Raw genomic sequence first — 11617 nt, forward strand, 5'->3', positions numbered from 1 at the left:
TTTAGCAGATTAAATTAATACTGAATTCACCTTTTTTCGAGAATTCTTAATTTACGCGAATTCAAAGCTCAAGTCACTAAGCTGCAGTCAGCACACACACACACGTTGCAATTAATTAAAAATTAGGGTGTATTATGCAAATACCCAACAAATTCAGTACAAAGGCAAGCGCCGAAAAGAAATTCAGCTAATGGCAGTCTTTATTTTTAATTTATCCGCAAATCAAGCTTAAAGTGATGTATTCCGCCTGTTGTTTATTAAATTAGCGCACTGCGGTGCTGGGGTTTTCGTCTACTTTTTTTAACAACTTTACTTACTCAATCCGGCCTTTCCACATTAGAATTCAATATGTTAACGCCATTTTTGTCTGTGCCAATTCCTTGGCGATGCGCGCAAAGCAGCCTTTTGATTATAATGAGCATGTGTTCTGAAACATGCCATCGATTTGTTTAATGAGAAGTATTAATTAATGTCAAATGACGTGCTTGGGTGTTGGAAATATTTTGTATTTTTCTCTATTTATCTCTCCAAAACATGGCGTGTCCAGCGTAGCTAATGCGCATATGAATATCGTATAAAACGCGCGGTTTCCCTGGAAACTTTTCAGCTGCTGTGTTCATCAACAAAAACAACATTTGCAACATTTACACCACACATTAGTAGCACCTCTACCAAGACATATCCAAACCCAAGCAATGCATACTACATCCAACAATGTTAGCCACGCTAATATGTGCTGCCAATGTGGGTCATTTGCACACAAGACTCGTGACTGCCCTAAGTTAGCTAAATAAAGCTAATAGTGTTATGTAGAAGGGGGTGTGGGGAGCACTATTACAATAGCGTTAAAGGGATAGTTATTAAATTATAAAGAGTTTTATCACTAGTGTTTCTAAAGTGCTGCTATCGCCGACCCCATCCTATATATGTATCTCAATATCTTTGTGGCACACACTGGCAGTTATGTGCTTCGTTCGTGAGAACTGGTTCTTATGAACGTAACCCGGGTCTCTGATATCGCATTATTGGCGTATCTGTATTCGTGCGCTCAGCGCGTCTATTTTGAGACAGGCAGTATATCTGGATGTGAACAGTGGCGTCTGATCTAGTCCCCTGTAATTTGGTCAGTATCAGATCTATCAGCAAGCTGGCAGGAATCTGTCTCATGATTTTTTTCCCTCAACGTCTACCTCCATATCCTCGGGCTGTATAACAATAGGTAATAGTATTTTCACTAAAAAATAAGTTCAAGGCATGCGAGGACCAAGGGATTTTTAGAATGCACAGACCAGTACACATACTGCAAAAAAAACACGTATCTGAAAGACAGAACACTTGCAATTGGATTTCTGCAAGTGCATAATCCAGTCATTTGCTGGTATCATTGGTATTGTATCTGCCATACCCGTTATTAGGTGGAGACAATGAACTGGGCACATACCTTTCACAAAAGCCAAGCGGCGCGTGCTTGGTGACATGATTTTTACTTGGTGGAATAAGTTTTTGCACTTTTAATCAGGTATTGTCATTTTTTATTTTTATTTTGAAATTGTAAATCAATGGCATATTTGACACTGTTGCACAGGCTGAAGATATGGAAGTGGATGTTGAGGTCGAGAATCGCAAAACAGGTTTCCACCTGTGTGCCGATTGGTAGGACACTAATTGGATCATGCAGGCGCAAATTAGGGAGGCATTATGTTACGTTAAAAATATATATATTCAACAAAAATGAACTAAAAGAAAGCTAAGGGATGAACAGCCTCCACTGTTCATATTCATTAGTATTTATGTGTGCGTATGAATTCCCGCATATCCAAGTAGGGAATTAACTAGCGATTGATTCATAATCAATCGCCAGAGACAAGCCACAATTCCTTGTATCACAGTAGTGCTCACCTCCCACTCATAACAGTCCTAATATATTTACCAGCAAATCATAGCTACTCAATTCAAACAGTGTATGGCAGTTTTTTGAATGCCTTTTTTATTTCATAGCATTGCTTTTTAGATATAAGCACATAACATAAATATATGTTTTAAGTATAAATCCAAAGGAGCTCGGATATTAAATTACTTGTCGCACAAAAACCATAATTAATTTGAGCCACTGAAAGTGCCAACATTTCGGCAGACAATGCTACTGGCACCTTGGACTCACTCACCTGGCTCGGCATGATTTGTGCCAAAGTCAGACCCAATGTCCGAGTCTAGTTCAGATTCATATTCTAAAACCAGTTTAGAATCAAACTGTGATGGGGAAACAGATCATCGCATAAGCTCATTTGAGCCGAAAGGCCACGAGATTACTGCATTAATTACGAATAGGCAAATTATACAGTGGTATTTGAGAAAGTTTTAAATTGCCTATAAAAAGGCAATTAGGGAGGACTCAATAGGAGGCCTCCCTAAGGAATTTTGGTAATTTATTATAAGATTTATTAATATGTTAAAAATAGCCTTCTCACAAACGCTGATTTTAATGCTAAAAATTGGTGTTCATGCATATGCAGTTAGATTTAGTATAAACATTATGGAAAGCCATTTATACATTGTATATTGATATAGCTTGAAAAATTGTTGAACATTGGTTTCATTTTTAAGTTTGTTTTAAAATTGGAGTTTTTTCTTTGCATTTTTATAAACAATAAACATTATTCATGAATTCTCAGTATATTCTAAAGCAAATGGCAATTTTTCATGCGTTTCTTATATTTATCAATATACAATATTATATTGGGCAATGCTTATGCTTGTCAAATATACCTTTAAATATCTAAATACTTTTCCGTGCTACTCGAATACCAAAATTTCTATTTGCATAAAGATATATAATATGCACTGAAAAAATTTAATATTCCCGATTTATTCTGTTCACATGAAACCCAAAAGGGGAGAGTGAGGCAGATATGCACCGCCTATAAAAAGTGTAGGCTAGTTTTTTTCTTTCATCTTTTTCCAATCATGAAAAACATATTCCTTTTTACCCAGCTTTTTTAAATATGGAGACTACAAGTAATAGTTCCAAGCTGGCAGTGTTTGTCAAATGGCTAAATGACAACGGCGCTGATATCAGCCAAATCGAGCTGCGCGATGCTGGCGCAGATGGTAACGGTGTTTACACGCTCAAAGAGATCAATGCCAACCAGCCCTACGCTTACATCCCGCACAACCTGGCTATCACGGGCAAAGTCTGCCAAGCCATACTGAGTAGTCCTGAGCAAGCTGGTGACTGCGGCCTAACTGGCCGTGCCCTCCTCTCAGCATTCCTAATCCATGAGCGATATGTCTCTGCAAACTCATTCTGGAAACCGTATATTGACATTTTGCCCGCAGAGTTCACACACCCTTACAGTTCAACAGTGTCGAAATGCAGCTGTTGAGGGGCACTCCCGTGGAGTTTGCCGTAGAGGAAAGGAGGGAGAAGTACGCTGCAGAGCATCGGTTGGCTGTCAATGCGGTGGCAGGGAAGGTGCCTGAGAATATACTGACATTTGAAAACTACATGTGGGCGGCCAGCGTGGTGTCCTCGAGGTCGTTTCCTAAGGCGCTGGTGCAAGGGTATGAGCAGCACACGTCGAGCATAGAGGTGCTGCTGCCATTGCTGGACATGTTGAACCACCTGCCGAAGCGCAAGGTGTCCTGGGTGTCGACCAATGATGGGGTGGAGTTTGTCACTGGGGCAGTGATGGAAAAGGGCGATCAGGTGTTCAATAACTACGGGCCAAAATCAAACGAGGAGCTGATGGTCGGCTACGGATTCTGTGTGCCGAAAACCCATTCAGCTACTTTCATATCAAGCTGAACTACAGAGAGGATCCGCAATACGAGATGAAAGAGAGCTTCTGGTGGCTGCTGGCATAGACTCGTGCGACCATTTTATCCAGGCCGGCGAGCTGCCGCACGATCTCCTGCCAATGCTGCGTGTCATGGCAATGAGCGACGTCGACGTCTATTACGCCCACCGGCGGCTGAAAGCTGGCATGTGGGAGGTGCGGCCCAGTCTGCAGTATATTGGTATGCACAATGAGCTTTGCGCCCGGTACTTGTTGGTGTTTTTGCTGCAGAAAAAGCTCCAGGTGTTTGAGGATGCAAAGGCGCCTGTGGACGACGACAAAGACAACAAGAAGGAGGGCGAGGGTGAGGAGGAGAAGGATGAGAAAGACTCAGAGAAGCGTCGGTGGCGCGGCTCTATCGGTCCGAAATTGGAGCCATACTGCGTTCTACCATTGCGCGACTGATGACCGATGAGGAGAGCTTGATACATTTTGCCTGCCACTTGCCACATACGTCGCAGTCGCTTCCGTGGTACGCACACGACTCGGAATGCACTAGCCCCGAATCCACCCAGCCAGCAAAACGCCTGCGCTCCAATCCCCTGACTTCCGACGAGTTGCAGGACAAGTTCCTGAGTCGTGTCCTGATTACGCCCGAGTCGTTCGCACAGGACATCGAATTTGCTGATGCGCTCTCGCAGGTGGATATCGAAGAAGACGTCACCATTGTTCTGTTTGTACTACGAGCTCTAGCTTTGCCCGAGTCACCGTGGCATGCGGCAGCAGCGCGACTCAGGACGTTCAGGCACCCGATGCTCATGTTTGAAGAGGATCCACAGGTTATCGAGTCGTATGGGGAGATGATGATGGAGATGGGCAAGATTTATGACTCGCTGTTCCCACTGCTGACGGAGCACTTCCCGGAGGTGTTCCCGGTGGAGGCCTTTACGTCGGAAAAGTTTATCTGGGCTGCTGGCGTCGTCGAGACATTCAGGTTGGATGTGCACATTAGAGGAGAAGACGCGTGCGCGGTCGAGGGTGTCTGTTTGATTTAGCTTGCGGTCATTAGCACTAGGAAAAAGTCCTGTTTCCCACTTTACTGCTTTAGGAAAAAAAGCGGTATTTGGATGGCAGTGGCGAAAGTAGACAATACAATACTTTTCTGCGCAAATGCCTAAATGCATACTTTTTTGTCTATTTTAGCGCCCATCTGCAATTAAGATAGAATAATGGGGAGCAGGCCAGAAAAACAAGCAAAAAATTCCTCAAAAGAGAAACTCCGCCAAAATGAATTTTCCATATTCTTATTTTTATTTCCTGACTTTTCCAAAAAAACTTCAATTTATAGTCACAATTACAATTTAAAACACCTATAGTGGAAACAAAAAATTATGAACAGAGACTACACAAACTACAGCGGCCACGCCAGCCAGTCACCCGAGCCCCGCGAGCATCACCCAGGTTCAGGCTACGTCTCTCCGAACACACGCCAGGTGCCCTCAATGCAGCGCAATTACGGAAACGCCTACGCCTCGGGAAACTACGGCGTGGCTAACGGCAGTCTGCGAAGCACACGCACCTCAGTCAGCAGTGGGCAGGCATACGGGCGCAGCGACCAGCCCATTCCACGGCCACCGCAGGGCTCCCTAAGACGCGCTCACCTTGGCGCCTTCGAAGACAACGCATACGCGGCCCAGCACCTGCAGCCCTACATTCCGGATGCCAGCGAGAGGCGAACACCGGACCTTTACGCACAGAATGATGCATACCGCCGGTCCGGGCAGCTAGAGGGCGCACGTGCCACGCCGCCGCCGCCGTTACCGCCTATTGTGACGTCGTATCCGGAAACCGACTACCATTCGTCTCGCTCGGTGAATGTGCGCAAGTACCGCATGGACGAGCAGGAGGACAGGCCGGTAGCTAGCCAGGTGGACCAGCTTCAGCAGCAGCAGCGGTTTGCGCGCAGGGGCAGCACGGCGAGCAACCAGTCGGCCGGCTACGAGCCCCGAGCCCTCCGCGAGAGCTTGTCCCCAGGCTCCACTGGCGCCCTCAGCAGTGCACGCTTGATTCCGGGCGACGCGTCCCGCAAGTCACCCGCCCCGCAGCGCTTGTATCCATCGCAGCGAGTGGAGTTTGGCTACTCCAGCCCCGTAAGGGCCATTCTGGCGCAGTCGCCCGAGCGGGACGAGATTGCCGACATTATTGCTGACATGAGCAAGACCCGCATGGGGCCAGGCGAGGACAATGAGAACGGCGACAAGCGAGCAGGCAGCGTTTATTTGCAGCTTGGCGATGACATGAAGCGCGCGAAGCTGGTCGAGAAGCAGCCGTCCATGACGACGCTCATGAACCTGTTTATCGAAAAGTACCAGGGCCGCTTGGCTGAGGACCCCAAGGCTCTGCCCTCGATATATGTCAAGGACGCGAAAACCGGCATTTTCTACGAACTCGAGGACACGCGCGACGTTGTCGATGGGTCGGTGCTCAGCTGGCGGACGCAACCGCTCGTCGACGCCGCTCGCTCTGTGGGATCGCCCTTGCAGGCAGCTGACCGATCGCCTGACATTGCACCTGCGGAAGCGAGTGGAAAGGAGTTGCGAACGCAGCAGGAACTCGATAGCCTTGCATCCATTGTCAAGGCGCTCTCTGAGACCGTGTCGCAGCTCCCAGGGCAGCTGCGCGATGAGATAAGGGCGGCGTCCGCAGACTACAAAAAGCACACAGACGAAGTCCTCAGTGCAGCGGTCAAGGCGCAAGCAGCTGTCAACAGGACCAGCGCAGCCTTTGTCAGCCCTGCACCCGCCATTGCGATGGACTTTGATGATACAGAGGCGACCCGGCCGGGGCTTTTGCGCAGCGCCAGCCTGCCAGCCGTGCACATGGCAGAGATGGACGAGCTGAGGGACAAACTGCGGAGGGCCGAGCAGACGCTGGCCATCGAGCGCCAGGCGCACAGAGAGGCTGAGACGCGCGCGAGCGAGGATAAGGAGGCCATGTCGGCGGAGCTGGCCAAGCTCAAGAGCGACGTTTCCCGGCACCCGAACCTTCTGCGCGTGCGCATTGAGGAGGGCAAGGCGATGCTGAAGAGCGAGTACCGGTTGCTTAATGTGCGCTTTGAGGACCTGGATGCAATGATCCAGGGGATGCGCAAGGACGTGGCCCAGCGTGGCTCTATCCCCTCGACGCTCATTATGAAGAATGCCAATGCCGAGCGCAAGGGCATTGAGTCTGGCACGCGCAAGCTTATCAAGTTTATCAATGAGACTCGGTCGGATTGGAAGCGCACGTGGGAGGAGGAGCTCCAGAATATCTTGAAGGAGCAAAGCTTTGTCAAGGACGTTGAGCAGATGCTGGGTGAGCTCGCCGACGACAACAATATTTTAGGGGATGTCCTTAATAAGCTCGATAAGATCATTGACCTGAAGCTCGAGGAGCGGGCGAAGGGCGATTATGCCAGCAATGCTGCTGCCAAGTTCATTGACGTAGTCTCTGCCGACGAGGCCGTGGATGCGAAAAAGGACTTTTTGATGCAGATTTCCTGCGTTGACATTGACCATGCGCGGAGGCTGGAGGCCCTGGAGGCCGCGGAGAAGCTGCGCCAGCAGGAATTGGCATTTAAAGTCAACGAGTTTGATGAGGAGCTGTCGGAGTTTGTCACTTTGCTCAAGCTTCGTAAGACTGGCGGTACTGAGGAGTTGGAGCGCAGGAGGGCGGAGAAGGATGTTGAGGTCATGAAGGAAATGCTCAAGAGTGTGGAGGAGGCTGAGCAGGCACGCCGGGCGAAACTTGCCCAGCGCAAGCAAGGCAAGAAGTAAGAATATCATTTTAAAAATATACACGAAGCAAGAAGCATAAACTAATTGAATAAAGTAATGGTTAATAATTTAGCATGAAAAGATAAAACAATTACCAAATCCGACACATTCATAACGTTGGGGAATAAAAAAGGTGGAGGAGTACAAGATATTGTGTATTTATATTCCCCAAAGTACATCTTTAAAAAAGGCAATATGTTATCAAAAGTTGAATATTGGTGTAGATGTGTTGCTGTTGGGAAAGATAGAAATAGCAAACATTGACTCTCTACAATTGTATCAAAAGAACAATTATTTCCTTCTATTCCTACCAACCTTTCTCGTTGGGCAATAAAAAGTATTTAGCCGGTATTTGTTGTTTGCGAGCAGCTTAAATACCTTTTTGGAGTAATAAAATAATACTTTGAACTGTTATCCCCTGCCACCTCTGTACTACTTTTTCTTTTGCACTACTGTGGAATAGAAAATATACCCAACTTTATCCCAAGAAAAATATGCTCTAGAAATTCATATAAAAGCCACCAACTTTCCGACATGTTTCACTACCTATTTCATCACCAAACAATAGCAACAGAAATAGCAACATTAGCCATGCAATCATTCACTCTCACTGTATCCACCAGCAACACTTGCGAACACGGGCAGGGATTCTGCTCATTATGCGGATGATTCAATCATAACGCTGATAAGTGCCCAAAGAAGGATAGTAAATAAATAAAAACCAACCATATTTAATACTTTAAAGGTCACAAATGGAATTAGAACACATGCGAGCAACTATCAAGCGAGGAAAGAATCAGCACGATGACACAGCCATGGTCGTTGGTTACTTTGAAATCCTCTTTTGAGTCTCTCATTAAAGCGCCAATGTATTTGCAAGGCCCATTTAAAGTGTGTGTCCTCAAGAATATTACTTCAGTATATCCGGCACTCGCAGCATTTAGTTGTACCCCTTGAACGATCATGTTCAAACAGCAAGTGCTTTACTAACAAAATTTCAACATTTAAAAACAAGTCTTGTTGTTTAATGTCTTTTTCTTGCTATTCATTACATGCATTTTTAGTTTAGGTTTGTATAGTTCTAAAAACACATAATAAATATTACTACATTAAGAAAATGAAACACTACGAAATGTAAAAAAAACTAATTTACCAATTGAATCTCGTGCTTGGCCTACATTATAAAACTAAAGTGCATAAAAAAGCGGTAAACACAAAAACAAAACCCATTCGAGCGAGCGAGCACATACACACAAATATAAAAGGGTGAAAGTTGAGTTTCCCATTTCCATGGTTGGTGTCAGAGTCTGTTTTCAATTCATGTTGCTCATCGTAGGTATTTTGATTACAGGAAATCTTGTAGAATATTTGTTACAATTTGATATAATCATCCTGCAACCACAAAAAGACGTCCTCAAAAGCCCTAAAATTATTGGGTGTGCCGGTCCCGACAGCCGAATTCAAGATATACTATGCAACAACAAATAGCATAGCATGCATCAACTAGAAATATCTCGACCTTTGCAGCCAAGCGGATTGTTTTTATTCTCTCGTTTTTTTATTACTCGCCGAGAGGTCGCGGAAGAGAGACTAGAAAACAGGTCAAAATTATAAAGCTGGCACATCGACCCTCACAACCTTGGATTGCTGTTTATTTTCCATTGTTGGGACAAAAACTGGAAGCTCTCGGACTAGCCGAATAGTTTGTCAAACCACAATATAAAATTACACATGCTATGAATGGCTTTGTTGGGATATAGGAACGTTCTATGAACGTGTAGATAAACTATAATGATATAAAGTATATTTAATAAATAAGTGCTATGCATTGCGAAAGGTAAAGAGAAGAGAGCATATTGCTCTGGTCACTGTGTGACTTATTGTTTGTGTTGCTAAACAGCCAAGACTGGCTAATCAGTTGATCGGCATCAGCCAATAGACTTTATGTTTTCAAAGATAGATTACTGTACTGCATACAGAATATGAGCACGTTGCCCTCATACCAGCATAATATACTAATTGCAGTGAATTCAAACAATCTCTGACCAGTGCCAAACATAGTATCTACTGAGCCATTCACGGCCTCCCAAGCTCCCCGAGTACTTGGAACATAATCTGGTGTTTCCTTTACTTTTACTCTTTTTATCAAATGAGCTCGATTCCAGATAAAAACTATGTCATAGAGTTATTCCGTGCTGCTCAAGTGTATCATTCCTACTGAGCATAATTGTAGCAAACATAAAACTAAACACAGCATGACAGCGAATATGAAAAGCACAAATAAAAAACAATAGAACAAATAAAATTGAAAGAATTATCAAAATATCTATAATCCGTCCGTCACCAAACTCTTTGATAGTTTTATTAAAACTTATGATATCGATGTCCTGTGTTCCAATACCAGGACAATTAAGAGGGCGCCAAAGGTGGTTTAAATTGTGTGCAGTATTCATACAATCATTGCAATTTATATCAAGACGCAAATGTTAGACCCAGAGACAAACATAAAATAAAAGAGCTAGTGAGACATCCTGTGTGGGGAAGAATAATTAGAAAGGAAAAAGGGAGGTCTATAATATGAATCCACCTTTTGGATAACCATTTTCCGCCTCTGTCATTTGGCAACAAAAACTTTTCTCTCTTTTCCCGTGGAGGTCCGTTTCATAAAAAAAACTGGACAGACGTTTTTGTTTATTTGCATTGTTGTGTTGGTGTGTTATGTGCTTTTGGTGATGAAAGGTTGCTTTTTTTGCTGATTTGGAGTTTTTTTACGCTGAATATTAAAAAATAATTCAGCCATCAGCAAACTTGAATAAAAATACAGGAAATATCAACAAAAATAAGTTCAAAAAATATTTTTTGAGAACGAAAACGAGAAATAATTTAAACTTTAATTTGCCAAACGCTTCGTATTTATAATTACAAAAAGTGGGATATTTATCACATGACTTTTACTTGTTTTGTGCCCATAGATGGTCAATATAACAGATGCCTTTGTTTATCCTTAAATTTTCTTGCGCGTTTTTTATTTTAATAAAAACCCCCACATCAGCGTACGTTCTCATATATCCAAGCCTACCTCGTATTTTTACCCACCGCACAACCACAAACCCAACTACATACGCAAGCTATTAAACATGAGTTTTACACCGGTCAACCCAAAGCCATTTCTGCAGTCGCTTATCGGAAAGCCCATCATCGCACGGCTAAAGTGGGGCCAAGAATACAAGGGCATGCTGGCATCCATCGACTCGTACATGAACATGCAACTGATCAATGCAGAGGAATTTCAAGATGGAAATTCCACAGGTGAGCTTCCCGGAGAATTGCTGATTCGCTGCAATAATATCCTGTATGTTCGCGAGGTTGTTCTGGATTCGCAGAATGGAGGAGAGGATATGGAGGCAGATGAAGGAGAGGAAGTCGAGGATACCCGGGATGAACATCGTCAGTATCGTCGTCATGGAAACGAGTCTGAGGACGAACAAATGGAGGAAGGCGAGCAAGAATAAAAATAAAACTGGTAATTTTTTGTAAGAATATTTGCTGTGGCAGTCGTTTTTTGAGTACTCGCTTAGAAACATCAATTTGGCTCAAAAGTTTATTTAAAAAATAGTTATTGGATTGGGGTTATTAAATGGAGAAGTATAACCAAACTGCTATGCTATGCTGTTTGAGGGTAATAGCATTAATGCGCTCAGGATGGAGTTCATAACGCTCCGTTCTGGCAATGTCCTCTAGCGCTTGGTGATTTTGGACCGCTGTGTCGTGCTCTATAAAAATGTGGGTCTAAATCGATATATTCAAGTCTTAAAAATTACTTAACTGAAAAAGGGGGCAGCACTGTGTGAGCAGTGCTGTAAATATCATGGTGCTCCTTGATGTCAGCCAGCAATAACAGAAATGTGTATAGCGGCCATGATGGTGATCTTGATGCTTGAAAAGGGAAGATAGTGGCTTGAAATGTATGTTGGGCATCACACGCTGAACGCCGGCTCCCACTGATCAATTTAAGTTTGGGGAAAG

The 11617-nt window shown here is 44.3% G+C and overlaps 3 protein-coding genes across 3 annotated transcripts; all 3 read left to right on the forward strand.

Moving 5' to 3' along the window:
• Nucleotides 1-2860: 2860 nt before the first annotated feature.
• BX661DRAFT_184000 (uncharacterized protein) lies at nucleotides 2861-5096 on the forward strand. Its single transcript, XM_051536369.1, has 4 exons — nucleotides 2861-3337; nucleotides 3364-3764; nucleotides 3832-4176; nucleotides 4212-5096. Exons 1-4 carry the CDS (start codon nucleotides 3003-3005, stop codon nucleotides 4829-4831), a joined length of 1701 nt encoding a protein of 566 aa, XP_051391076.1. The 5' UTR covers nucleotides 2861-3002; the 3' UTR covers nucleotides 4832-5096.
• Nucleotides 5097-5098: 2 nt separating this feature from the next.
• Nucleotides 5099-7846, forward strand: BX661DRAFT_184001 (actin interacting protein 3-domain-containing protein). Its single transcript, XM_051536370.1, has one exon. It carries the CDS (start codon nucleotides 5168-5170, stop codon nucleotides 7589-7591), a length of 2424 nt encoding a protein of 807 aa, XP_051391077.1. The 5' UTR covers nucleotides 5099-5167; the 3' UTR covers nucleotides 7592-7846.
• A 2797-nt stretch (nucleotides 7847-10643) lies between these two features.
• Nucleotides 10644-11341, forward strand: BX661DRAFT_184002 (uncharacterized protein). Its single transcript, XM_051536371.1, has one exon. The coding sequence runs from the start codon at nucleotides 10729-10731 to the stop codon at nucleotides 11101-11103; it is 375 nt and encodes a 124-aa protein (XP_051391078.1). The 5' UTR covers nucleotides 10644-10728; the 3' UTR covers nucleotides 11104-11341.
• The last annotated feature ends 276 nt before the right edge of the window (nucleotides 11342-11617 follow it).

Source organism: Kickxella alabastrina, assembly GCF_025024165.1.
Source record: "Kickxella alabastrina strain RSA 675 chromosome Unknown BX661scaffold_14, whole genome shotgun sequence".
Lineage (NCBI taxonomy): Eukaryota > Fungi > Kickxellomycota > Kickxellomycetes > Kickxellales > Kickxellaceae > Kickxella > Kickxella alabastrina.

Coding starts and splice junctions, on each gene's coding strand:
- BX661DRAFT_184000 (XM_051536369.1), top strand. CDS start 3,003: ATGGAGACTACAAGTAATAGTTCCAAGCTGGCAGTGTTTGTCAAATGG. Junction 3,765..3,831: donor GATGGTCGGCTACGGATTCT/GTGTGCCGAAAA, acceptor CCGCAATACGAG/ATGAAAGAGAGCTTCTGGTG. Junction 4,177..4,211: donor TGAGAAAGACTCAGAGAAGC/GTCGGTGGCGCG, acceptor CCGAAATTGGAG/CCATACTGCGTTCTACCATT.
- BX661DRAFT_184001 (XM_051536370.1), top strand. CDS start 5,168: ATGAACAGAGACTACACAAACTACAGCGGCCACGCCAGCCAGTCACCC.
- BX661DRAFT_184002 (XM_051536371.1), top strand. CDS start 10,729: ATGAGTTTTACACCGGTCAACCCAAAGCCATTTCTGCAGTCGCTTATC.